This window comes from Beta vulgaris, chromosome 9 (assembly GCF_026745355.1).
Source record: "Beta vulgaris subsp. vulgaris cultivar EL10 chromosome 9, EL10.2, whole genome shotgun sequence".
NCBI lineage: Eukaryota > Viridiplantae > Streptophyta > Magnoliopsida > Caryophyllales > Amaranthaceae > Beta > Beta vulgaris.
In genome coordinates, this window is record NC_079210.1 from 1,047,782 (window position 1) to 1,074,997 (window position 27,216).

Below are 27,216 nucleotides of genomic sequence, written 5' to 3' on the forward strand. Positions count from 1 at the left end.
TTATCCCAAGATAACTTGGACAAGCTCACAAGTAAGTTATTCCGATTGGGTGCAAGCACAAATCATGTTCTAGAGTAATAAGTCACTTAGTTTGGTTTGGGTTCTTTGGATGAACTTGAGTAATCAATAAGGAATACTTGTCCCATTGTCCCCTTCATTGTTAAAATCTTGATCTGGATTTCTATAATATGAAAGGATCTCACCAATCCTGATTCAAAGTAGGATGTTTCGATCCTATCCAACTACAAAAAATCACATGGTAAGATCTTAATACAATTATATGATCTTATGACTCTATGTTCTTATTTCATCGTAAATAAATTATGAAGTAATTTCATATATTATATTTCTCCTATTAGATTTTGGTTGCATGTTACTCCAATCTTATAGTATTGAAAAACTATCACCATTTGCTCATGAATAAGTCATTATTAATATGTACACATTTTAACATGAGGTTCTCACCATGTTCTAACATAAGGATCTTACGATCCTACGATCCGATTCCACCGAATTCGATCCTACCAACTTCTACGATTCAAAGTAGGATCCCGATCCTGATAATTAGAGTCCCCTCCGTTCCTATTTACATTGCACATGTGATTTTGCACGAGATAGAGTAAATTAAATATAAATCACTAAGTAAACAATGAATTGCCAAGTTCATACTGTATTAGATTTGAACAACTTATATGATATCGATTTTCTGTGGTATGGTCGGCAAAAAGAAGTATATTAGTAATCCAACACATATGTCACTATTTTTAAGCTATATTAATGGAATTAACTTTTCAAATCAAGTTACCTAGTTCACATTATGAATTGAATTGCACAATTCATACAAAATCACTTTTTAACTAATCTACATCCAAAATGTTTAAAATTCTCAATCTTTCATACTATATACTAAAATAAAACTCAGCTAAAATTCCCTTCAAAAAAAAAAAAAAAACTCAGCTAAAATTGATCTCCTCAAATTTCCCTCCTAAATGAGTTAATTTCCCTCCTAAAATTTACTCCAAATAACTCTTTTTTTTTTGACAGGTACTCCAAATAACTTCAATGGATAAATACATTGGAAATATAGAGGGGCTGTTATTACCATCTATAAATGCTTGCCTGGAAACTTATAAATTTCTGTAATTAGTGTTATTTTCATTAATAATAATCAAGATAATACTCGGTATTTGTATTACCTAGAACGAAAATAAATTGTTCGAAAAATAATAATCAAGCTTTCCAATTCTACCTTCATACTTGCGCAAATTAAATCTATTAGAACTATACAATACAAGCAACCTAACCAAATATAGCCAGCTCAAAGATGTACCAAAACAATTGGACTTCAAAAAAAGAAGAGAAAAGAAGTGCCCTATTCGATTAACCAACTAGGATCAAGCCGGTACAGCTATACAAGCAATGCTCATTGGGAGTGAAGGGGAAGAGTAAACGATTTCCCATCCTTAAAGTGCCTCTAGTGTGGTTAGATAATTGATCTCACGATCTTATGGTTGTGAGACGGAAACCTATACTATTAGACCAAACAATGCTTAGTATTAACAATTAGACTACCTCCCAAGATACACTACAAGTGAATTCAGGTCATCTCATACCCTCAAATTCAGACATTAATTACGAGTAAAATTACTCAGCAAATGGGTCAGGCTAAGTCTTAACCGGTTCTTCTTCATTCGACTCCTGCTAGGTCTCTGATAAAATCTCATAACCCTCGAATTCAGGCCTCAATTACGAGTAAAAGTACTCAGCAAATGGGTCAGGCTACGACTCAAGCCGGTTCTTCTTCATCTGACTCCTGCTAGGTCTCCAAGTCCTTTACAGCCTGCTTCACTGCATGAATAATCATTTTCCATACCTACACCAAAAAGAGTCAGATCCTTCTCAAAGTTATAATTGTACTAAACTCTGTTTTAGTCAAAAAGATGGATAAGAAATATGCAATTGTAATTCCAATAACGTACCTCCAACTTATCCTCCTTCGCTCTGTGATTTCGAGGTAAACTACGGAGCTCCCCAGCCACACGAATACACTCTTCAACATTCTCGGGAGAGACAAAATCAAGCGCTACCTTTATGCATGACTGGAAATAGACATTGGTCATAGTACATTTAGAGGCCAAATTCCTCGATATAATAACTAGTACACCCTCCAATCTCCATCCCATAATAACTCAGAAGAGTGAACATGATACCTTCAAGTTTCTAACTTGATGAGGACATCCAGCAGGGATGAAGACTGCTTCTCCAAGTTTTTGAGTAAATGTCCATGGCTCGACTCCTATAAGGTAGCATAGAACTAAAGGTAAAACAAACAGCAACGGAGAGAAAGTTAAACATGACTTAGAAACCAGGCTGAGTTCTGGAGAGCCACATGGAGTTACTTTAAGCCTACCATATTCTTCCTTCAGCTTCCTTTTATGCTCCTCTGTCAAGTAGAATGTCTGATCATGAATGGGGTGAATGACCTACTCATTCAGACAAAAACAAAAGGAAAATTAACCAATATATATATATATAAAAAAAAGTACATGTATGACTTGCATCATAATTCATAATTAAAGACAAATGGAACTGATAAAGCAAGTTCAAAACCTAATTGTTTCTCTGAAACTTACGAGACATGCAGACAGATTCGCCAATCTACAGATTTTCTCACTTGGAATATTCTAGTCAAAGTTAGAAAACTTTGACCAAGTGTAGTGATTATTATATATGGAAAAACATACTCATGTTGGATCTTGTTAGATTCATCTCAATGGTGGTTTATAAATCAAATTTCCATAATTTTTACTAATACCTTAGAGATATTAACGGTCAAAGATAAGCATTGGAGATTGTGGAAAAGTATTGGAAAAAAAACGGAGGATGTACTTATTTATATAATCCTTGTGGAAACGATATATCATTTGTCATCTGTGCAACCAGTACATTTGACATATACTCCCTCCATTTGCCCAAGATCTCTTACTTTCCATTTTCACCCATTCCATGAAGTTCTTCCTACGTTTACTGTATTCCTGGTTTGGTAAATATTTTCTCCCTCTCTACAATACCTTGCCCAGCTACAATTCCATTATCTCCCAGCTACATTCTCTCTCCAGTTTGATAAACAAAAAAGATGCACTGTCACACCTTCTCTACTAGAGCTATAGTATCTAGGAAGAACTTGAGGAACGGGGAAGTACAATTTACAGCTCATTTACATGTATGAATAATATGTAACTACGCAATATTATTCTAACCTGCTTCAGTGGGGTGCAATGATTGTTCATGAATTCCAGATGATGTCCCCTCAGATATTCTTGTAGTTTTATAACATCTTCTCTGCGGAAGATGTCCCACAGTGCACCTTCGCTATCATCCTTCGAACCTTCCGAGCTCCCAGATGGACAAGCACCTCTGTCAAGATGCAGAGTAACTTCAGTAGTATGTGCCAAAATATTGACCTATATAAAATAGCATTAAGTGGACTCAGCACATTTCAAACAAAAGAAACTGCACAGTAAAAACCTTCAACCTTCCAACAAAACTTCATTTCACAACTGATCAATGTCAAATGCAACATAATGCTTGGCCGCACAACATAAATAAGTATGCACTTTCGCATGGGGAACAGCAAACCGATTACAATACAGATTTCTCAAATGGTGAAGACAAATTACTGAACCCCTGATGGACCTGTTCTATGTGTAGCAGTCTTAGCGGGTTGGTGACAGTTAAAACTCTTAAGAATCAAGAAAAATTTACCGCTTCCTTGAGAAAAATCACAAGCCACAACAGAAAATAAGAAAAACAAGTTCCTCATTTCATTTCCTTATATAACTCACATTTTTTACTTGAAGGATAAAGCTTGCCAGCCAGCTTTAAAAGTTTGACCACAGATAGGTAAAAAAAAGGAAACAATTCAGAACATGAAATGATGTTTATTAGATTTATCATGGAAAGTATTTTCATAATATTGTCTTCTAAAAATTATAATAATACCTACCATTATTATATTTAGAGGTCAAAATTCTCAAGACCACCGAAGATGAGAACACTTCAAAGCCCATAAGGGGAGCAAGTCCCATAGGACAACCCATACAGGAGCAGAGGTGCAAAATTGGAGAGTGTACTTCACCACAAACCCAACACCAAATCTAAAAGCAGCTATTTGACATAATGCCATCTTGCCATTTCTTTGCTACCTACTTCTTTCAGTTTTAATGCCAATCAAGAGGGTAAACTCTATTCATCTTTCCAGCTAAGCCGAATTTAACACCTGTATTTTTTCTGCTAATTTTAGTTTTTTATTTGCCACCTGCAGATTTAATATGGTATCACTTAATGAGACAAGTCGACGTCCATTGCATTCTAGTGCTTAGTATTGTTAAAACAGAAAATATTAACAGGTAACCAATCCTATTGGCAAGCCTGCCCCATTTATCATCCAAGTACGTCTTTACCATATTCCCCAGTAACGGAGAGCTCACTGAATTTCATGCTTCGGAGTCATTGCCTTTAGAGTTGACTCAAGCACAATATGATATTCAGACGTTAGAGGACTCAAAATACAGATGGTTGATGTTTGAACTACACGAAAATATACTTCCTCCATTTGCTTCTAATTGCAACATGGAGGGAGGCGCGAGGATCAAGGAGAGAAGAGAGATACAAAAAGAGGGACCCATGTGATAGAGAGAACTTAGTGCCAAATAAAGTAATGATGTAATTAAAAACTTCCTAAAAAGGGAAGTGTTCCAATCTCATTTTCTTTAAACATTAATCTCCCAGTGGGATATTCATGCATCATTCTAAGTGCAAAGGATATAGATATAGATGCAAATTTGTACCACATCAGACATGTGACAGTGAAGCTTGCTGATAGAGTCTCCACAACCCAACTCTTGAGCGCGTCCATAAGCAATATAGGTCTTTGGGCCCAAGTCTGGCTTCAAAGTTCTTAAAGGCAACTTCGCAGCTAGGTTTAAAGTTCCATCCCTGGGATGTGTATACTCTTTAAATGGTAAAGCTCTAACAAATTCAGCACTATGGCGTGATAAACGCTCCTCAAATTTACCATTAGGTGGCCAATCTTTCAATTGCAATAAGACAGGCTGCTTACGCTTTCCAGCATCAAATTCACCTTGTGGATAACCTTTGAAAAACTGGTAAATACTGAGATCAACCTACAGTAAATGAATACACAGTGTCCATCTCCAGTCAAATAGCAGATAAATAAATTATGCAATTGAAATTACTAGCACAATGAACAATAAACTCGATCAATTAAATTAATTCGAGCATCCTGTGGTCCACAGTTCCAATGAGAATCAAGATGAACCCAAGAAAGTTAATCAGAAAAGGCATATACTGAACATACAATTGTTAAATGCTTAGTGTAGCGCTTCACATATACTTCCTCCGTTGTTTTAGAATCGCTACATGTAGGGGGAGCACAAAAATTAAGGAAAAGGGGAAGGGGGAACCACATAAACCCATGATCTATGTACAAAAGAAGTGAGAGTAATGGGATCTTAAAGGGAAAAGAGGAAGAGTGATCACAGAAACTTTCCAAAAGAAGATATGTACCAATTAATGAAGATTCTACAAAAGGGAAACGTACCAATAATAAAAGAACAGAGAAAGTATATTTTAATGGATATAATTGTTCAAATAGTCAATAGATATGAAAAAGTTAGGTAGCACTTTTCTAGTAATTGTAATAAAAGAAAATCTTTTCTGCACTAATTTAACTTCTTTCTAGTGGATAGGATAATATTAGATATCTTTGTAAAAATTTTACCGATGCTAGTATATTTTACAGTCTAGAGTCTCTGGGGAATTAAGCTATCCCGCTTGGTTCTTTGTGGTAATATCGCATCAGTGCATTCCTAGTTTTTCTTGTGTCCTTTTCCTATGGATATAATATCATACAAAAATATAAGGTACGTTAAGACCAATGTGATGATATTCGATTGCTTTGACCTCCGTTATAAAAGCAAGTTCCTTTCTAACTTCCCACTAAAAACGTCCCTATATTCCCTCAAAAAAAAAAACCACAGGTACCCTACATAGAAAATGAAGCCTTATAGAAATTCTAGCCGCTGCACACATCGAACAACGCCTTATAAATCTAAGCTGAATACCAACACCTCCAAGCCAATGATCAGCTAAAACCTTTCTCTTTGCTGGGGTAAGGTTGTCCTTTCCCTTCTTAGCCCAACCTTTAGTGAACTTTGGTTTATCTTTGCATTTATCCCTCAAGAATTCCTTTTAGCTCTCTTTTGAGTTTTGAGGATATCCTTACTGACTAAATTTGGAGTATAACCTTGTTCAGCCTTGCTGGAATTCACAGAAAACCAATCCTCACCACCGGTGCCTTCTCTTCAGCATCATCCTTAGTCAGACCATTAAAGCCTTAAAGGTCTTAGATTATAGCCTTCAACTGCTAGTAAAATCAGATGATGGCAACTCTGCGTCATCCTTGTCAGTTGTGCACGAATTGCGCAGTTGGTGGCTTTCTCCACCTTCAATGGGTTTCTTCTTAATCCGCTGCCAGTGGAGTCAAGTATTATTTGGTTTTGCTATGGTTGACATAGCTTTCAAATGCTATCTGATACGGGCAACTTAGTTCTTGCTATTTAGTTTTGTATCATTGAGGTTTTGTAGTTTTTAGATAGACTTTCTTTTTCTTTTTAGTTTTCTCGGTCTTAATTTTATGGTTGTCTTTATCGGTGAGTTTTGGGAGTTTACCATTTGTAGCATGAATGTCTTTCCCCATTTAGAATTTCATGAAGTTTTCTTCTTTGAACCCGGGATTAGGTGATTGGACTTCAATGGGACTAAGGCTAATATTTCTTTTTCTGTTCTTGATTCTCTTGTTCAATTTCTCCAAATTATTGTATTATCCGAGAGAGTGATTTAGTTTGGACTTTTTTATGCATGCTCTGCCTAGTTTACTTCCCTAATCAAAGAACATAAAAATAATTGCTTTGACTTCACCAATCTCCATTACTAACCTTATGCAAGTTATCTGAATTTTAAAATTTAGCATGAGATAGAAATATGACCAATATGGGTTTGAGCCTAAAATTTTTTATAAAAATATAAAACTTGCAAAGTGGCTTCGACTAGATCAAATTTGAACTCATATAAATAAAATTGGACAAGAATGGACTAGATTTATGAAATTTTGGACTGGTGTTTTAGGCTTAAATTTCGCAGTCTAAAATATCTAGTAGTGGATCTAGACTAGGAAAAGTCTGATGGAGTTTATCCAATTTAACCTTATCTATTACTCCCTTTGTTCCCTTATCTTTTCCCCCATTTTCCATTTTGGGATGACCCAAAAAGATTGTCCATACTAAACATGACCACGGGGACCACCACCTTAATCTAGTCTCTCACAATCACTATAGTTGTTCCCACCATTTTTGTCTTTCATCAACTCCACCAAACAAAAAAAAATAAAAAAGACAAAAAGTCAAACAAATCTAAGATCTCAATGGGACAAACAAATGGGAACGGAGGGAGTACATCCAACACACCAGCACAACATATAAATACCCCCAAACATAATAAGATGGGATTTCAGTAAAGGTGTAATTAATTGAAAGTTAAAAAATTAAGCAGCAGGGAACATTAAAATGACAATGTAATTTTTTTTAGAAAGTCATCTAATCTAGCCCTGGGTTGCAAGTAGCATAGAGATTACCTCAGACCAATCCAAGCAATTTATAGCTTTCACTTTCGATGGGGTGGAATTTTTGCTATTTCCAAGTTGACGGAAAGCACGCCACATGACCATTGGCTCCCAACTTAAACCCAGGGTAGTGTCAAGAACATTCTTGACAATAATTGGTTCTCTTCGGGACCAATGCCACTGGAAGTGCTTGAGATCTCCAAATTGAATGTCCCTCGCATCTGGCCAATACAAACGCTTGTCATCTGAACCTTCTCGGGAAGCACATTTCCGCAATATGCTTCCACTGTCAGCATCAGACACAGAGCATGAGCATCCCTCAGGAGCAGGGGGTGCATTCTCAGGTTCCCACTTAGCCGCTGTCTTCTCTGCTTTATTCAGTAATTCTGAAACCCAACCATCTGACAAGATAGATTTTAATTCAAGAAATGTACCACCACAACCCTCGTATATTGATGGAGGGCATGGTATAGAACCCTTATTATTTGATTTCCATTCAGGCTTTGCCTTATTTAGATCAACAAGTAACTCCAGAGAATTGTCTCCCATTATTCCCTGAGATGGAGCACGAGCATCTTTGACTGTGGTGTTTTTCTCTGATGGAGCAAGAGATCTTTTCCGTCTAGCTTTTGCCTCTAATTTGGTAGGAGCATTGTAGCCTCTGGCTGGTTTCTTGGATCGGGCAGTAGAACTTTGACCATTTACATTTTGGAAACCTTGGTCAACATATTCCATCACTTGTTCACAACCCTGCAGCTGTCCAGCACGAACTTCCCAGCAGCAAGTAAGACACAAAATATACTTACATTTTGGACAACTTCTGTGAAAATCAACAATGGAATTTCTGCAGTTGTTGCTGCACCACAGATGACCAAATTATGGCCTGAAGAGAAATAGCAACTCATCACAACAGCAAAAGAGCTCTATAAAATATATTCCTTTACCAGGATACACGCTCATTATCTCGCCAAATTGCATTTTTGAGTTCTACTTCAGATGCTAGTTTACCTGCAAGAACAAAAACCAATTTGTAAAAACTCCAACAAGTTATTCGAGCCAATTTCCAGGGTGTAGAAGCACCATAATGAAGAGATTTGACACTATAAATAGCTATCTTAGAATCTATATGTGACCCTGAAAATAAATGCAAAAAACTACAACGCAGAATCTAAATAACTAGCTAGGAACAGTAGCAACCAAAGGTATTCAGAGGCAGAGCCCAGAAATAAATCAAATAATCATTGGTGAAATCATACTTACAGACAAAGAAGAAATCAATCATCTCCCTTCTATGCAATATTTCACTTCACATCCTCCCCTCCCAATTCCAAACAATATTATCCACATGAATGTCTCAAAAGCCAAGGTACATAAAATCTCATTATGCTTCGATAAACTACAATAATTTTATTTCACAATATTCATCTGCTTCACAAAGTTGCAATAACTACAATCAACCAACTACTAAATAACTAAGGTGGGTAAACTTCAGCAATTGAATCATCCCTGATTCCCAGTGAATCGCTGTAATTAAATCATCCACAAGATATGAGATGACATGGAGCTTCCACTTTGCCAGTAATAAAACACACAGGTAATTACAAAGATAGAGAACAGGAAATAAACCTGGCTCTTCTACAAAACGTTAATGGAGTCAACTTCCCTAAACATACTTTCAACTACAAAGAACATATCCCAAAGATAAACAATCATCCATCTGTAAACAAGGAAATTGACCTCATCAAAGAAACCCCTGAGCCATTTCTAAATATGGAGCAAAAAGCAACATACCTGACTTTGTGCATATAATTACACACCCAATTACATAAAATCAACAGCACATAGTAGCATAGGTACAACTAGAAATATATAAAACCATGCTCCAACAGAAAATGATAAAATACCCTGAATTTTGGCTTCTATTTCCTTTTCTGAAATCTGTTCCTGATTAAACTGCTTCAGAAATGGCAGAATAGTCGTCAAGAGTGTTCTGGACTGCTCAATCTTCACATCTTCCGGAACTATAAAACCATCCTTCAACCGATTCTACAAGAAATTGCCAAACCGTGAATTTCAACAAGGAATCGAACACTAGAAAGAAACCTCTAAGGGGGCGTTTGGTTCATATTATGGTATGGGTTTGGAATCAGGAATGAAACCAAGGTGGTATGGGTTTGGAACTTGATACTTAATACCTTGTGTTTGGTTTCATTTAGGAATGAAAAATTTTCTTTTATTTGATACCTAGAGGTAAGGTATGAGCCATACCCACCTCCCCCCATGGGTTTCTAAACCCCATACCTTATGGGTTTGAGGTATAGAAATAAGTTAAACAAACACTAGGTATGGGTTTTCTTCATTCCAAACCCATACCTCATACCTAAAACTAGTGAACCAAACACCCCCTAACTGAGATAAAGAGACGAAGCCACACTTTGATACGTCCGTCCATGCGCAAACATGCCTTGCAATTGCAGTTCCCAAGACAGAATGGACAAGTCAAAGCAATCTGCTCTTCTGTCATCCGTGGATACCTGGTCCACACAATTAACAAGAGAGTTTCTAACATCCTTGATCCTTTATTAGTCCAAAATTGATACTTCAACAGTACTACTCAGTTATTCCAGATGTAAACAAGGGGCCAACAATATTACATGACGATGCAATATATTCAGAGAATAGGAAAAGGGATAGGTATAAGTTGCAGTAGCCCAGAGAAGAGTTGCTTCATAACAAAACTTAATGTTTGTCGGGCATTTATAATGCTGATCATAAACATTTCAATTAAAAATTGAGCAGTAGCCTGGTAAGCTACAGAATCTTGCTGACAGAGAAACTGGATAAAGGATGGTCCTTATATCAGATAACATTAAACCACAGTGACTCAAACTGGGAGACCACTAAAGACTGATTAAGAAGGAACTGCCACCAAGATGATAAAAGATATTACTAAAGGAACTTTGCTGAATCAAAACTACTACCGTGCAAAGTGGATAACTAATAATAATGCAACAAGCATGAAGCAGAGGACATCAAAATCAAAGCAACTAAACAATGTAAGCTAACAACAAATGCAACCAGGATAGACATGATCATAACATATCACAGATTCACAGTGTTCATAACCTAGTAACATCAATTATAACATTCATCAGAAATTATCTCAAACACCTCATGAAAGCACAAATTTATCGATCATTAGCATTTAGCATACTGATATAAATTATACTTCCAAGCATACTTTTCTTTTCTTTATAATAAGCTTTTTAAACATGCTATGTAACAAGGAACAGAATGAGTATAAAGAGACAAAGAAACAGACCAGTTTGTAATGCAGGGAATACAAAACCGTTTAGACTTGCACTTGGTGCACCTAATCACTCTTCCCTTGTCACTCCTATGGCACTGATGACAAGTGTTTAAATCAATCTTAATCCCCTGGTGATCAAAACAAAAAGGTGGTCAAAAATAGGTAAGAAACTAGAATTCCAAACATGAAATTAGAAAACCCATCAACCTTCCTATGCCTCTGCTTAGATAACTCAAGCAATGTATCAAATTCATCCACATTTTGCGAACATTTTCGTCGTTTCCTCTCAACCGCTTCCTCCTCAACCACACTACCAAGTCCTTCACTACTCCGATCACAGTCGCCGCCATTCGCAGTAATCTTCCGAAACCTCTTCCGGGAAGTCTTAACCTTTTTATCCAATGCCTTTCCTTTCTTTACTTTTACTGAATTTTTCAACCCACTTCCTTCCTCTTCAACCTTCTTCCTTTTACTGGACTTTCCTTTCAATCTTGCTGAAACAGCTTTCTGGGTAATTTTCTCCTCCCTCTTTGCGCCATTTTCACAAACACTTGGTGTGCACTTCATTAACTCAACCACTTTTCCATTACCCTGACCTTGTTCTTCAACATTCTTTTCTTCTCCTTCTTCAATCTTCTTACTTTCAATTGAATTAATCGAGATTGTTTTCTGGGTAATTTCATCTTCACTTTTTGCAGATTCAGGCGAAACGTTTTTCTTTGTAACCGGAAATAAATACGACGCAATATGTTGGTAACACATCTTATTATCACCCTTTAACTCACACCTCTCACACTTCCATCTTCTCTCTCGTAGTTCTTCATTTGTTGTAGTTGGAGTTTCCATTTTTTCAGCAGCTAATTTTTCTATCTTTTTTCACTAGTTTTTCCTCATTGATGATTATGATTTTGCTTTGAATTGTCAGCGAAAATTGGGAATTTAGGGTTTGTAATCGGAAGTATGAAAATTAGGGTGGTTTGTGTAACAAATCTTACAGAAAATCACCGCTTACACACACAGTATTGATTTGTTGAAGATGCAGAGAAGTTGTTGACATGGGCAAAGAACGTGGTTTTAAAAGGTTAAAGAGTCTAGCTTCTACCAACACTTTAAAGTGCCAATATTTTGTATTCCCTCCCTTTCAACGTGAGTGATATGAATTTAGGAGATGAGAGAGATTAGGAAAAATACACCCATATTTCGGCATAAAACAATTAAATTGAATAGAACTGAATTGAACTAAACTAAACTGAATAGTGATATGTGAGAGTAAATGTATAATCCAGAGTTGAAATGAACTGAACTAAACTAGGAGATGAGCTAGGAAGAACATGCCCTTAGGGGTGTTAATCAGGTCGAGTTGAGTCAATTTAAGGTGGATTTGATTTTTATTTTGGGTCACTTACCTCTAATCCAAACCCAACCTGATTCTAGTTTCGAGTCGAAAATCATAACTTGAACCTGACCTTTCCGGTTTCGGGTTGACCCGAGATCAACCGAAATGACCTGAAATTAAATTTAATGATAGCGATAATTCAACACGTGAATTTAATTAAATTTTGAAGATTTTTTTATATGTTTAGAAATTTAAATCTTCAGGAAAAGGGCTTGCAGTACAAGTTAGAAGAACATAAAATAAGTTATAAAAATTGTTAAAGTTTGGTTAATATAAGGTTGACCTGACCTGAATCTGACCCGACTTCAGGTTGTTTGGGTTGTTTTCAGGTTCAAAAGGTCAATCTGAACCTAAATTAACCATTATACTTTCCAAGTCAGGTTGGATCGACCCATTTTTTATTTATAATTGAAAATCTCAAGCAAAACCCGTAATTTTCAGGTTAGGTTTTCGTCGGATTACTAGGTTGGGTCAACTTTTGCCAAGCCTATTGATCTCTCCTATGTTAGAAGAGATAATATACTTCTATGAAAACTCTTGTACATACTTTAAAAACTGCGAACATATAATTACTAACCATTATAAAAAACACACAACAAATCATTAACCATGCTTACATGTATCATAAACTAGGCTTACATGTATACTATTTTTCACAACGTCTCACTTCTTATCTCAGATTAATTTAGTTAAGATATTATTAAGTACAAAGAATACATCCTCACTTGATTTCGTATATTGAAATCTACTATACTATTCCAGAACACATTTGTTTATCTGATACTCTACCAGCATCAATTCCAATTATGCAAGATAGAACAGTTACTACTGAGTACTGACTAGTAAGTAGTAATGGATTGTATACATCATAGATTTGAAATGAAGTTAGTCCAAACTCCAAGTGAAATTACATCATATTATGCTTCCATTCTTGATATAATAGTGAGTTGACAAGAAAATGAAGTTTTCCACTGATGACTATGAGATTAGAATATGTACAATCAGTTTCACAAAATGGCCTGAATCTTCTGTCAGGCTTACTAACACAATTAGTAGACTAATTCCACAGGATTTCCCAGCTGCTTATATTAGTATTACAAAATAACAGCCTTTTGTCAGATGGTTAAAACTTAAAAGGATCAAATATTTCCTCAAAATGCAGACATGTATACTAATATTCCTCGCCACCTGACTCGGCATCTGACCGAAGCTCGGTCTCAGAATCAGCCGTATCTTCATCTGCCTCCTGCTTATCATCTGCCTCCTGCCTATCATCTTCCTTCTTGGACCTGAAGAACCATGCAGCCATTAGAAACATCAGCTCTCAAACTCCATCCAGCACATAAGAAAAGGAAAAAGGAAGTATAGAAATAAAAAAAAAAGAAGAAAAATTCACATCTATAACGACAGATTACAATGTAAACAATTATAATTTAAGATCCACTTATCTGCAGGAGCCAATTCATAAACCACATATAAAAATAATTAATTTTGACATGAACATTCCATGTTCAGCTAACTGATAAATAGTAAATACCTATTATTACATATGGATATGGTAGACAGTACAAGTTATTTGATTTGAATGTCCTTTTTTTTGTTAAAATGAAAATGTCCCCCTAAGAGGGCAAGAAAAAGGAAATCCCTCAAATGAGTGCTAATTCCTATGAGATTTGAACCATGGACCACAAGGTTTTGAGGTGGGGAGAGAGGCCACTACTACAACACCTTAACATCAGATACCTTGATTTCATATGCACACTCAGCAATGCTAACATAACTTACCCCAGATCCCTGAAAAGGTATTAGTAATTCGTGTGATTATATACAATGTTTCCACAATCCATAGCAGCAAAGGCGAAACTTACTTAAAACTTTGTCTATAACTTAGCCAATCATTATTACAGAAAGATACACTTATCTATATATAACTTACCTCAAATTTATGATAGCCTGGTTCACACCATGAAGAGTCATTTTCTTCACCTGCATCAAGAAGAGGATTAGACCTTCCAACATTTGTATAGCAGTGCTACAACACAACCTAAGGTCACAAAAGCACAAAAGATCCACCATAAGAATTGTGAATGACGTACCTCCAACTTATCCTCCTTGGCCTTGTGGTTTTGAGGCAGAATCCGAAACTCCCCAGCTAGACGGATACACTCCCCAACATTCTCGGGAGACACAAAATCAAGCGCCACTTTTATGCATGACTGAACAAAAGAGATTCAGAAGATCATTTATAGTAGAAAATAAGACAAGACTCATTCAAATTTCAAAACATGGCCCCAATAAAAAATTAGCACCGTAGTTCCAACCAAAAAAAGCTTATTGGCAATTCTTTATTTGCATCTACGAGTTATTACACTTAATATAACTAGGAGATTACAAACTGAAGCCAGTTAGAAGTTCCACATAATTTATATTTTTGAACAATTTACAGTAGGAAACAAGGCCTGAGACACAAAATACTACCTTCAAGTTTCTAACTTGATGTGGACAGCCAGTTGGAATAAAGACTGCTTCTCCAAGATTTTGAACAAATGTCCACGCCTCGATTCCTACAAGATTACATAAAATATCAGGCTAATAGAGCAGAAATGAGAGATCCACACAAGAATAATTCAAAAGTAAAGGCCATGTGAACACTGAACAGCAACTGGGAGACAACCATATATCATAATACTCACCATACTCTTCCTTCAGCTTCCTTTTATGCTCCTCGGTTAGATAGAATGTCTGATCGTGAATAGGATGAAAGACCTGGTCATTGACAAAAACCATCAAAATAATGAAGGTTAATCAAGATATACCAAGAAAGTTCCACAGCTGACATAAAATCGTCACAAAACAACAACAGACTTTTTGAAGTAATGAAGATATTTATAGCATAGAAAGGCCACTAAGGAACTCGAGAAAAAGAGAGCAAATCAATTGTTCTTCTACGCCTTCTGACATGAAAATCATTGTCCTTTTTCCAGCATAACACATTAAAGGCACGCAAGTTTGTTGATACTTGTGAATACTAGTACAAATGTACAGTATACTACCTGCTTCAGTGGATTGCAATGAATATGCCTGAATTCCTGATAATGTCCCCTCAAATATTCTTGTAGCTTAGGGACATCTTCTCTCCGGAAAATGTCCCAAAGAGCACCTCCACTATGAGGTTCTGAGCCGTCCGAGTTCTGGAAGGAAGGAGGTGAAGATTTCTTACCCCTGTCCTTATCAGGATCTACTTGGCCTACCTGAGCATCTAGAACAATTGAAGCCGAATTTACACTGACAGCATGTGCCTTGGCTTTAGGAGCAAAAGTGCACTCACTCAAACCATTGTTATTTGATGACTTATTGTTGGGTGCAGCATCATTATTACAAAGACCATCTAATACTTGTCCAAAACCACAGCTTTCCCCTTCAATAGAAAGCTTGGACAACTCCGTCTTGTTTTGACAACTTCTCGAATTTTTGGTTCGCCTCCTACCTCTCTTGCCAGCCCCACTCCTCAGAGTGTTCTTATGTTCAGCAGCGACATTAGTACTTTTATCTGCAGTTAAAGGCAAATCAACATCCATTTCCATGCTTTCACAGGCCACAGCTTCTTTAGAATTAAGGTCATTGCAGTCAACACCACCATTCCTAACATGTGGGATTACTTCAACCATATCAATTTCTTTTACATCCAGGCCGACATCATATTGATCACAAGGAAGCTCATTGCTTTCAACCAAATCCTTTTTGTCCATACATTCAGTTGTTTCTTCTACCATGCTGCTATCATTGTGATGTTTCTTTACCTCAAACTTGTCAAGCCCATCAGTACCTGAATTTATAGATGCTGATAATTCACCAGCATCAGTGCCATGCTGGAAGGAGCAATCAGGGTCATCGCTCTTCAAATGACTAGCCACAGCCTGTCCATCAAGAGTTTGTTCTACTTCAGAATCTGTGGAACCCTCTCCCTTCATTGACGGCTCAAATTCCCTCTTAGAGTCTTTGGGTTCAACACCAAAGATTTCCTTTAGGTCCTGAGCAAAATGCTGCTTTTTCAATTTGGAAATAGCACTACGATTTTTACCAGGCACATCAACTTCTGCAGTATGTGCCAAAATATTGACCTAAAAAGCCAAACATACATAGATGACATTCAGTACAAACTCAAGAGATATCAAACAAGACACATTTAGCACCTGGTACACCAAAAAAAACCCTTTACACTAACAAAGTTCCCTTTTGTAAGCCAACAATCTCAACTGCAAAACAATATCTAAACTAATATTTAAGAAAGAAGCCTAATATGCCATATTTTGTCCATTGACAATATACATCTTCGTAATTTCCCTCATAAAAAATTGGCTATTCAGTGATTCAACACTCTAAACATTTTTTTGAACTCAGTATCTCTCTGGAAATATTAGTCTTTACCACTTTCCTCAATACATTGATGAAGTAATAAATTTGCCCAATTCTTACCTCTGCTTTCATCTAAGGAAGGAAGTAAAGCTTTCCAGAGTCTATGCTCCATCACTTCTTTTAAATTTAATATTTTCTTGTAACTCAATCTTCATCAACTTAAAGCACCCATGAAAACTTTCTATAGCTTCCATCTTTAATTTTGGTGACTTTCTGTATTCTGTTAAATCCCATCTTTCCCATTACAAATTAACACTTCGGCTTCCCTTTCTATTCCCCTTCCCATAATGCTTAATGATAGCTCCATAATCAAGAAAATTTCCTTATTTTCTTCTGTCACATTATTTTCACCTTGATTAATTTAATCTTTCACAGTGATCATCAACTTTTCAATTTTAGAATTTGGCATTTTAGTTATTAATGATTTCAAAAAAATGGTCATAATTTTTGTAGGTAGAAAAGTGTGTTCTGTGATATTAGGGATATTGAGGTATGATCTTGTTATCTTTATTCTCTTTCAGCTTTAATTTAATTCATTTGTATTTTAAATTAAGTATATTTATATAACTTAATGCAGCAAGTTTGTGTGATTCTTGCTGTTTTCGGTGGGGTTCACAAAAAAATATTTTGTTATATGTGTTTGCATGTTTGATTGTTCATGTCATATTAGTTGTACAAAAATTCCCATGGCAAGGTTGATGATAGCAACAGGAGTACATAACATTTCTCAAGGAATAATTATTTCATTGATATAAGTGAAGGGCTTGTTCTCTTCGGCATAAAACAGCTGAACTGAACTAAATTGAACTGAGCTGAAATGAATTGAATTATATTGAATGTAATAAATATATAAATAATATTTAAACAATAATAATATAAATATTAAATAATAATGATAATGATAAGTAATAATAATGAATAATAATAGTATTTTGGATATTATTAAATGATAGTTATGAATAAATAATATTAATAATCATAAATTAATAATGATAATAATAATCAATGATAATAATGATAATTAATAATACTTATTTTATATTATTTGTATTAACATATTAATACTTGATGATGATTATATAATACAATAATATATAAGAAGTAAATTAATATTACTATTTTAATAATTAGATTTAATAATATAATAATATTTAGTAATAAAATTAATGATTGGGTCGGACCGTGCAAAATCGCATCATAAATCGTTTTGACGCGATTTGATTGGTTTATGGGCTAAAAAACGTGGGTTTATTTGTGCTTTTGACCTAAACCATGTTCCTTCTACTAATAATAGTAATAATAATGAATAAAGCTATAATAAACAAAATAATATATAGAAATAATAATAATGATAATGATAATGATAATAATAATAATAATGATATAAAATAAATAATAATAATAATAATAATAATAATAATAATAATAATAATAACAAGAGTAATTAGTAAAATGAATTAGACCAACATAATAATAATATTTCACAAAATGATTATAAAAGAATGGAGTTGAACTGAATTGAACTCAGCTGAACTGAGGTGAATTGAAAATAAGCTGGGGAGAACAGGCCCGAAGACAGCAAGTCAAGCATTAAACATTCTGCATATAAGATCCTCTTTTAAAGGCAATTTACACTTAAAAAAGTTAAAATTAGATAATTTCATGGTGACTTCTTACTATTGACATATATGAACATATAAAGATCAATCTCATAAATTAACTTTTGGGTGTACATAAAGAAGAAATTAAAGCAATTATGCTTTCATCCTAATCTTTAGAGTTTAGACAATATCCTTATTACTGATGTCACTATACCTAGATCATGACCTTTTAAGTGGAGAGTGCCACTAATTATGCTTCTTGCTATGGATTTTTAAACAAGCTCCATTTGATGGTATTTTTCCGGTATTAGTAATAATTAATCAATTAAGAATATTAGGGGATGAAGAAGAAATAAAATTTAAGGCGTCTTATGTTTTCTTTTGATTTTGTGTGGCAAAACCACCCATAATATGCAAAATTGCAAGAAGTTTAATTTAGTTTTCAAGCACCCTCTTGCTTGCAGTTTTACACTGCTCATTTCAAGGTACCCTCCTACTTCGAGTCCTTCTCTTCCTCTATTAACTTGATATTATGTCATTGAAGTCACCAATTTCTATCTACTTCTTACATTGTTTAGTTTGTAGCATTATTACTTTTCTATTTCAATATGGTCTTTTTTCTCGTAACTGTTAACCTTCTATTTTCCTTTGGTCTAAGAGCAACATCTAAGCTGCATTGATATATTCCTAACATAAAATTGTTTTAAGCAAGCCAAAGTTTGGTTACAAGCTTTTGACAGTAAATTTGGTGAATACAATCATAGCTAGGAATTGAAGGTACGATATTTTGTTTCTTAATACTCTTCTTATACATATACCGGCATGAACTATACTTTTGCCTTTGCCTCCCACTGATGTAGGTGATCTTAATTTATGCATGAATGACACCGAGAAAACTCAATTTGTGTTGATTAAGTTCATAATAGCTAAGCCTAATAGGTATGACCAATTTAATTTATTTATGCGCACTCAATAAGTATACACTATACTAATCATCTTCCAATTCTTTCCATGGGGTACAGTAATAGTTATTTGCTATAATGTCCCTGTTTCAGGATTGTTGTAAGGGAGCTTTACTTTCACAACCCTCATGATCCAGATACTTCTTATGTGTGTCTTCGATTCATAAAGTAACTTAAACAGAGAATTTATTGAAATGAAAGTGTCGATAGTTTGTTTAATCCTCTTTTATAAATGGACAGCCTTTAAAAAAAATCAGCCAATGATCTAAAAAAAAAATCAGCCAATGATCTAAAAAAAAATCAGCCAATGATCTAAAAAAAAAAGCAGTGAAAAAGTCAGTTAAACAAAGATAGGTGCAATGGAAACCAAGAAAGAAAAGAAGCCACCAGCAAACAAAAAAATGTCAAACATACCGCATCAGACATATCACAATGAAGCTTCGTAACAGAGTCTCCACGACCCAATTCTTCAGAAAGACCATAAGCAATGTAGGTCTTTGGGCCCATGTCTGGCATCAGAGTTCCTTTAGGCAATTGGGTAGCCAGGTTCAACACTCCTTCCCGAGGATGTGTGTACTCCTTAAACGGCAATGCACGAATAAATTCAGCACCATGACGAGGCAAATGCTTTTCAAATTTACTAGTATGTGGCCAATCTTTTAATTTCAATATCACAGGCCACGCAGACTGATCAAATTGACACTGTGTATATCCTTTAAAAAATTGATGAACATTGACATCAACCTGCAATTAAAGAATATCCAATTTAAGTAACAAGAACAAACTGGAAATGAAGCCAACAGATTAGCAATTAGAAATAACATGTATCCAACAGCATTAGAGTAGCTCCGATGATGAACAAAACATCTTGATGCTACAATCTACTCAAATTCCTACCATGCAAAATCAGATCAATATTACAAATATGGATTCAAACTTTGGGCAGCTAAAGGTCAAAAAAGGAAAAAAGAAAAAGAAAAAGAGGGAGAGACATGTATCAAATACCACTCGATATATTATAAAGTGACGAATGTTAATTTCTGAACACCTCTTTGATGATTTGGTAACAATTTCACCTCAAGGAATGGTCTTTTCCTAAATTTATGCTACTTGACAACACACCACATTCTGTTTAGCCAAGACTGATACCAAAGCAAACAAAAGCCACTCCATCATCAAAACATGACCCATCTTTTGCTGAAGTTAACCAGTAACGTAAGAATACAAAGACAAAATCACAAGCTGACTTCCCTGAAACACATAAAAAGAGCACATAGGATGAATCCTTACCAACCAATAAATCCCAGATAATCATAAAGCTATCAGGTTGCCATGATCAAATTTAATGGAAAATTAATGAACATTAAGCAAACAAAAATCAAGTAATAAGATGAGAATACCAAGCACCAGTCAAGGAAAACAATGACACATCATCTATTTAAATCAATCAACTAGATTTATTTGCCCTGACAGCAAAGTCGCACAGCAATCACCTCACACCAATCCAAGCAATCAATAGCTTTCACATCCAATATCGTGGAATGTTTGGTGTTTTTAATCTGACGAACAGCACGCCACATGACCATAGGTTCCCAACTTAGTCCAGGGGTAGTTTCAAGAACCCCCCTGACAATCACTGGTTCTCCTCGGGACCAGTGGCACTGAAAGTGTTTTAGATCTTCATGTTCGATATCCTTGGCATCTGGACAATACAAATAATTGTCATTGGACCCTTCTCTTGAAGCACACTTCCGCAAAATACTGGCAGCAGCACCATCATGTGTAAAATTAGAACATGAGCACTCATTACGAGGATGGGGTGAAATCTTATGTTCCCATGTTGCTACTACCTCTTCTGCTTCCTTCACCAAGTTTGAGACCCAACCATCTGACAGGATAGAGTTTAATTGAAGTATTGCACCACAACAACCCCCATATTCTGGGGGGGGACAGCTTATACTACCATTATCATCTGCTTTCCAGACCGGAATTCCCATTTTATTATCAAGCTGTAAGGAATTGCCTCCAGGAGCAGGAGCATCTATTCCCTTAGTAGTACTTTTCTCTGATTGGACATCAGTTTTTGTACTTCTAGTTTTTCTCCCATGAGATGAAGCAGCCTCTGTAGAAGGCTCTTCACCGTGCAGGTATTTGAAACCCCTGTCAACATATTCCAATTCTACCTTTTCACAACCCTGCAGCTGTCCGGCACGAACGTCACGGCAGCAAGTGAGACACAAATCAAATGCACACTGTGGGCAGCTTCTGTGGAAATCAACAATTGATGTTTTGCAGTTATCACTGCACAACACAACTATATCATGCATTGAAGACTGACGACAATTCATCATGAACAGGGAAAAATTTGTAACAAAAACAACTTTACCAGTATACGCGCTCATTTGTACTGACAGATGCCATTTGGACCTGAACTTCGGATATTGACAGACCTAAACAAGAAAACAATCATAGAGAGTTCCACCAGGTTTTCTTAATTGAGCCAATACATAGAGCGTGGATCCATCATACTAAAAAATGCATATACAAGCAATATTCTCCCAGCATTTCAGAAAGGGCCTGACAGATAAATTGTATAATAGAGATAGCTATGTCAATCAATCTGAACATTTAAAACAGAGAGACAAGTAATAACCTATCATCCTTCCCCCTTTTCCCAGGATTCCAATCTAATATTTAATGAAATAAACATCACATTGGTTGCTTAATCAATATGATCCCCTCTAAGAGTTCAAATAACCAAAGCTCATCAACAATTAAGAAACTAAGGCAGAAGAAAAACAGAAATTTGATTACCCCTGTCAATTACTGAAATTAAATCTCCATCCACATGTCATGACATGAGTCAGAGAATTATGGATTCTAGTCATAAAAGACATTGATTGATACAAGGATACAACAGCAAAAACTAGGTACATCACCAGGAATAAACACATCAACTTCCCAAAAGTATTCGACTGCAAAAACCAGAACACTAAAGAACCAAATTTTACATCCTCTACTCGAGAAACGTAACCTCCACAAAATAAACTTATAGTAAAACACACAAATATAAAGGCAACAACTGTTTCTAACAAAAATATTGTTCATAAAATCACAAACATTCACATATGCAACTATCAACATCCACATGTTAGTACACATCAAACCAATAATGTGAAGCCACTCATACAAGAGGAAAAGATGTGATACCCTGAATCTTGGCCTCTATTTCCTTTTCTGTGATTTGTTCCTGGTGAAATTGCTTTAGAAAGGGGAGTAACATCATCAGCTGGTTCTTGGAATGTTCAATCTTTTCCTCATAGCTAACTTTAAAATCATCCTTCATCTGATTCTGTAAAAGTTGTAACAATGTGAATGACATATGAATCCCAAACCACAAACAAACCTTTTCACAAGTAAAGACAGAAAAGGACACCTTTATAGGTCCCTCCATCCGCAAGCATGACTTGCAATTGCAGTTACGAAGGCAAACTGGGCAAGCCTGAGCGATCTGCTCCTCTGTCATTCGTGGATACCTGGTCCACACAACAAGTGGCAGCTCAGAAAAGAGATTGGAAAACTGACAGAACCATCCTAATTTTGCTGAAGGAATCAACTTTTAACAACATGAAGGATCTAAAGAGTAGAACAAGCAGGCGGTAGACAGCATAACCACCTTAAAACAAGCAATATCAATTTATACAAATATATTAAAAGGCGTTCTCATCAAAGGAATGACACCACCTGGCACTCTTCTCAAACTTTTGATATACATGTCTATAATATCAATCAAAAATATTAACAATGTATAGTTACTAGGATTCGACCACATGACCTTCGAAATGAAATGTGAGAGTTTAACCATTAACCCATTACAATTTCAATGCTTAATGTTTCGAAGTAATACATAATAAAGTCTTGTAATTCTATGTAATTATAAAAACATGTAAACAAACTTTTTGATTTTTAACCCTTCTAATTACTAATAATATTCTCTTACCCATATTCCATTGAAATTGTTAATTTTAATCCCCAATTTCTTAGAAGCTTTTTTTAAACAACTTATAATACCATAACGTCCATTTTTCAATTTCGCACTAGACAAAATATTACGAAAAGCTAATAGAATCAATTATGAAATTTATGAATAATAATAATATATTTGGTAATTGTAATTGACCCAAGGCATCGCTCGGGCCAAAATACTAGTTTGATAATAAAAGGAGTGAAGGGAGAGACATCATAATTTACTGCCTAATAAAGAGATGATGCAGATTGCACCACTAATAATGAAAAAAAAAAAACCATTGGCAAATGAATAAGCAACTGGGAAATCTCTACTTGACAATACTTTCAAGTTGAGTTTTTTGGTTAAACAACGTCATGGAGCCAGCTGACAGATGCACAAACTGCATATCAACAACAAACACACGAAACAACACTCAATACATCCATAATATATGTTGACTATGTATAATTTTATCAGCTCGAGAATGAAATTAAAGCAAAAATAGTAACAACTCAAAAAAGAAAACACAAACCAATTTCCTATGCAGGGAATGCAAAACCGCTTAGTCTTGCACTTAGTGCACCTCACAACTCTTCCCTTGTCATTCCTCTGGCACTGATGACACATATCTGAATCAATCTTAATCCCCTAAAAAACCATAAACAAAAACAAGTCACAAAAACCAATCAAAAACATAAAACTAAAACATAAAATAAACTTGAGAAGTAAATCATAAGTATTACATTCTCATCATAAGCATCATCATGTGACTTCAATTTTTTCTCCTGAATAACCCCAACAACTTTCTTATTTTCCCTACAAGACCTCCTTGCCCTTCCTGAAGAAACCCCGTTTTCTTTTTCGTTTTCGTGTTCGTTTTCATTTCCCTCAGCAGCATTTTCACAAACACCTGGTGTGCTCTTCTCTATTTTTTTCTTCCTTGTCTTCTTTCCAACACTTTTATTAACATCATCAACACCACCACCTTCTTTCACTTGTACACTTTTCCTCTTTTTCCTCTTCCTACTCCTCTGTTTCTCTTCTTCTTCATCTTGCTCAAAATACTGTCTCACTTCCTCATCTTCAGTCAATGCTTTCGCCTTCCCCGATTCTCGCTTCGGCCTTAAACTCACAATCTTACCCTCATTACCACCAATTCCTTTACCATTCTTCTCAAATTCATCACCTTTCACTTTAGCTTTCCTACCCCTTTTCTTAGAACCTTCATTTTCTCTCTCCTCCACTCCTACTTTTTCTGGGCTTTTCTCCCCAATTTCTTCTTCCTCTTTTTCACCCTTTTCCCTCTCATACACCTCTAAACTAGAAATTTTACTAATTTCATCATCTTCTTCAGATTTAACATTCTTCTCATCATAATTCTTACTAATATTCTTCGCTGAAGGAGACGACCTATGTTTCTCGCACATATTTGAGCTGTTAATTTTAGGGTTCTTACACCTCCATGACTTTCCGTCATTTCTCTCACATCGTTCCTTATCCGTCGGAATTTCCTTACTCTGTTTTTCATCATTCTTATTATCATTATTACTACTATTATCAACATCATTTCCCCCCGAATTTGCTTCTACTTTTACCTCAATTTCACCTTTTTCTTCCATCTTCAAATCGAAAGAGGGAAAATTAAAAGGGGGATTAGGGTTTTGAAGAATACTGTGAGCACAATTTTAGGGAAAAAGGAATTCAAAAGGTCCCGCCAAAAGGAGAAAGAATAAAAAGTGGGGGAATGTCGAAATGGGTACAATTCACGCTAAATAAACGGGGAGGAGAGAGAAAATTCAGAAAATGGTAAAAATTGAAAGAAGAAGAAGATGAAAAATTGAAATTCAGAGGAGAGAGAAAATAAAAAGTTGGACTGTTTTAGTTTTGTAAGAGTATTATTGTGGGCTACTAATGTAATACTACTTGCTATTGTGTTTTCGATGCTCACACATCAGTCCTGTCATATCTACTCAGTAAGTTAAGATAACTGTTAGTCATCTAATAGTCAGACTGTTGTTGATATGACAGTCATATAACAGTTAGTTAGTTAGTTAGTTAGCAAATTGTCAGTTATATAACAGTTAGTTTTTTAACAGTCGGTAATATAATAGTTGTTTAACTGTCGCAACTGTATATAGTTAGTCAGTTAGTTGTCTAATTTTCAGCAATATAACAGTTAGTTATGGACATGAATACATCTATTTAGTGGGTAGATTACCTATTTCTAATAGTTCAGCATCACAAAATATGCAATTCTTAATGCTGAGTTGAATTCCATCTTACATCTATATTTGTATCTAGAATGCAAGACAAATAAATGTCATGCTGTGTATTCTCCCTTCCCAACACAATCAAATGAGACAATAAACAATAGAAATGTGTTTTAAAACTCAAACTCATGGATTCTCATTTAAAATGTTAATGAACTAACCAACTACACTACAATGCTCATGTTGATCTTTATGGTAGAAAAAATCATTTAAATACAAGATAATATTTCTATTTTTGAATACTTCAAAGACACGTTAGTAAACAATTCGGGGCGTATCGTTCGGGACAAGAACTAGTTAGATTCTAAAAGTCAAAATCACGAGGCATTGACATAATGTGGTTAGTTGATCTACTTGTTTTTTATATAGCAACTGGCAGTCAACAACTTATTAGCAATATGAAGTAATTAGTTATGTAACTTTTTTATATGCTGAGCAATTCCAATGGTGCAAAAGGACTTGTTAGCAATTTTTCGAAATATTTAGCTACATTAGAATACAAAATAGAGTTCTGCTTTGAAAAGCAAATTGGCTCTACAACAAGGGCTTCACCTAGCTATCCAGAACAACATTCGTCAGCTCCAAATTGAAGGTGATAATCTTATGATCATCAATTCATTAAAAGGTATTTGGTCTCCTCTATGGCAGATTGCTCATATCATCAAGGATATCCAAACTCTTCTTGGCTCTTCCTCTTCATGGGCTATTCGTCATGTCTACCGGGAAGCAAACAAAGTAACAAATTGGATCGCCAATGTCAATTATTTAGTTGATTCTCAATTTAATATAGATGATTGTACTCATTCTGCTTTTCACTCAACTCTTGTAAACAATAAGGTTGAAACTTCACCTTGTGCGGAGGGTTCCTAACCTTCTTTTTCACCCTATCTTATTATATAAAAATAATAATTTACAATTGTTAGGTAATAATAAAAATAAAAAAGTGAAAAATTGGTTCGCCAGTAGTAAAAAGCTGAATTCTTCAAATACTGATACTGAGTAGTAAGAAATAGAATAGATAGTCGCCTGTAGCCCACTGACGTGCATTTACAAAAAAAATTATTAATAAGTGAACGTTTCTTGTAAAGTGAGCATAATTTGATGTCAAATACTATACAATAAAATTATTAAAATACATAGTACTCACTTTACAAGAAACGTTCACTTATTAATAGGATGGTGGGAGTGTCGAAAATAAGTGGTTTTTTCACTGCCCAAGAAGTGTGTGAATAGGAAAAAGAAACTGTAAAACCCAATAAATTACTCAATTCATTTTACTCCCCTGTCTTCCTACTCAGTATTGTCATATTGACAAGACTGGCGATTTTGGAGGGAATATATAATTTATCTTCTTTTTAAGTTCCTTTCCTTGTTAAGATGAATTTTTTTGACATTTTCGCCATTTAAGAGAGTTTCCATAAGAGCAACTTGATGTCGATCTGGAGGCAGTAAAAGCTAATCTCTGGTAAACCGAGTGTACTATAAGGGTGTAATTTAACATTTTAGGTTATTGTGTTATTAATTTTCCAATTTTGAAGTAAAAAAAATTC

At 35.2% G+C, this 27,216-nt stretch overlaps 2 protein-coding genes across 5 annotated transcripts; both read right to left on the minus strand.

The window, feature by feature from the left end:
• Nucleotides 1-1,112: 1,112 nt before the first annotated feature.
• On the minus strand, nt 1,113-12,169 carry LOC104902562 (lysine-specific demethylase JMJ26). Of its 4 annotated transcripts, none has more exons than XM_048635729.2 (12): nt 11,220-12,166; nt 11,025-11,140; nt 10,137-10,236; nt 9,607-9,748; nt 8,647-8,710; nt 7,715-8,558; nt 4,851-5,186; nt 3,261-3,464; nt 2,411-2,483; nt 2,211-2,314; nt 1,980-2,099; nt 1,113-1,873 (listed from the first exon to the last, which is right to left on the minus strand). In XM_048635729.2, exons 1-12 carry the CDS (start codon nt 11,856-11,858, stop codon nt 1,817-1,819), a joined length of 2,799 nt encoding a protein of 932 aa, XP_048491686.1. In that variant the 5' UTR covers nt 11,859-12,166; the 3' UTR covers nt 1,113-1,816. The 4 variants fall into 4 exon arrangements, 3 of the variants coding, with proteins under 3 accessions (XP_048491686.1, XP_010688672.2, XP_057248114.1); XM_010690370.4 differs by having other exon boundaries at nt 2,211-2,296; nt 11,220-12,165; XR_007269461.2 differs by having other exon boundaries at nt 1,855-1,873; nt 2,211-2,296; nt 2,400-2,483; nt 11,220-12,167.
• Nucleotides 12,170-13,310: 1,141 nt separating this feature from the next.
• On the minus strand, nt 13,311-25,314 carry LOC104902561 (lysine-specific demethylase JMJ26). Its single transcript, XM_010690369.4, has 13 exons — nt 24,140-25,314; nt 23,929-24,044; nt 22,824-22,923; nt 22,598-22,739; nt 21,774-21,837; nt 20,881-21,688; nt 19,802-20,131; nt 15,462-16,529; nt 15,102-15,174; nt 14,887-14,972; nt 14,505-14,624; nt 14,345-14,394; nt 13,311-13,697 (listed from the first exon to the last, which is right to left on the minus strand). Exons 1-13 carry the CDS (start codon nt 25,013-25,015, stop codon nt 13,580-13,582), a joined length of 3,951 nt encoding a protein of 1,316 aa, XP_010688671.2. The 5' UTR covers nt 25,016-25,314; the 3' UTR covers nt 13,311-13,579.
• Nucleotides 25,315-27,216: the final 1,902 nt, after the last annotated feature.

Bases quoted from the DNA above. Each gene is read 5' to 3' on its own strand.
- LOC104902561 (XM_010690369.4), bottom strand. From the start codon at position 25,015: ATGGAAGAAAAAGGTGAAATTGAGGTAAAAGTAGAAGCAAATTCGGGG. The intron at 24,045-24,139 runs GTAATACTTATG...ATGGTTTTTTAG, and splicing joins ATGATGCTTATGATGAGAAT to GGGATTAAGATTGATTCAGA. The intron at 16,530-19,801 runs GTATGTTTGACA...TTGGCTTTTTAG, and splicing joins ATTGTGATATGTCTGATGCG to GTCAATATTTTGGCACATAC.
- LOC104902562 (XM_048635729.2), bottom strand. From the start codon at position 11,858: ATGGAAACTCCAACTACAACAAATGAAGAACTACGAGAGAGAAGATGG. The intron at 11,141-11,219 runs GTTGATGGGTTT...TTTGATCACCAG, and splicing joins CTAAGCAGAGGCATAGGAAG to GGGATTAAGATTGATTTAAA. The intron at 3,465-4,850 runs GTACAAATTTGC...TATTTTATATAG, and splicing joins ACTGTCACATGTCTGATGTG to GTCAATATTTTGGCACATAC.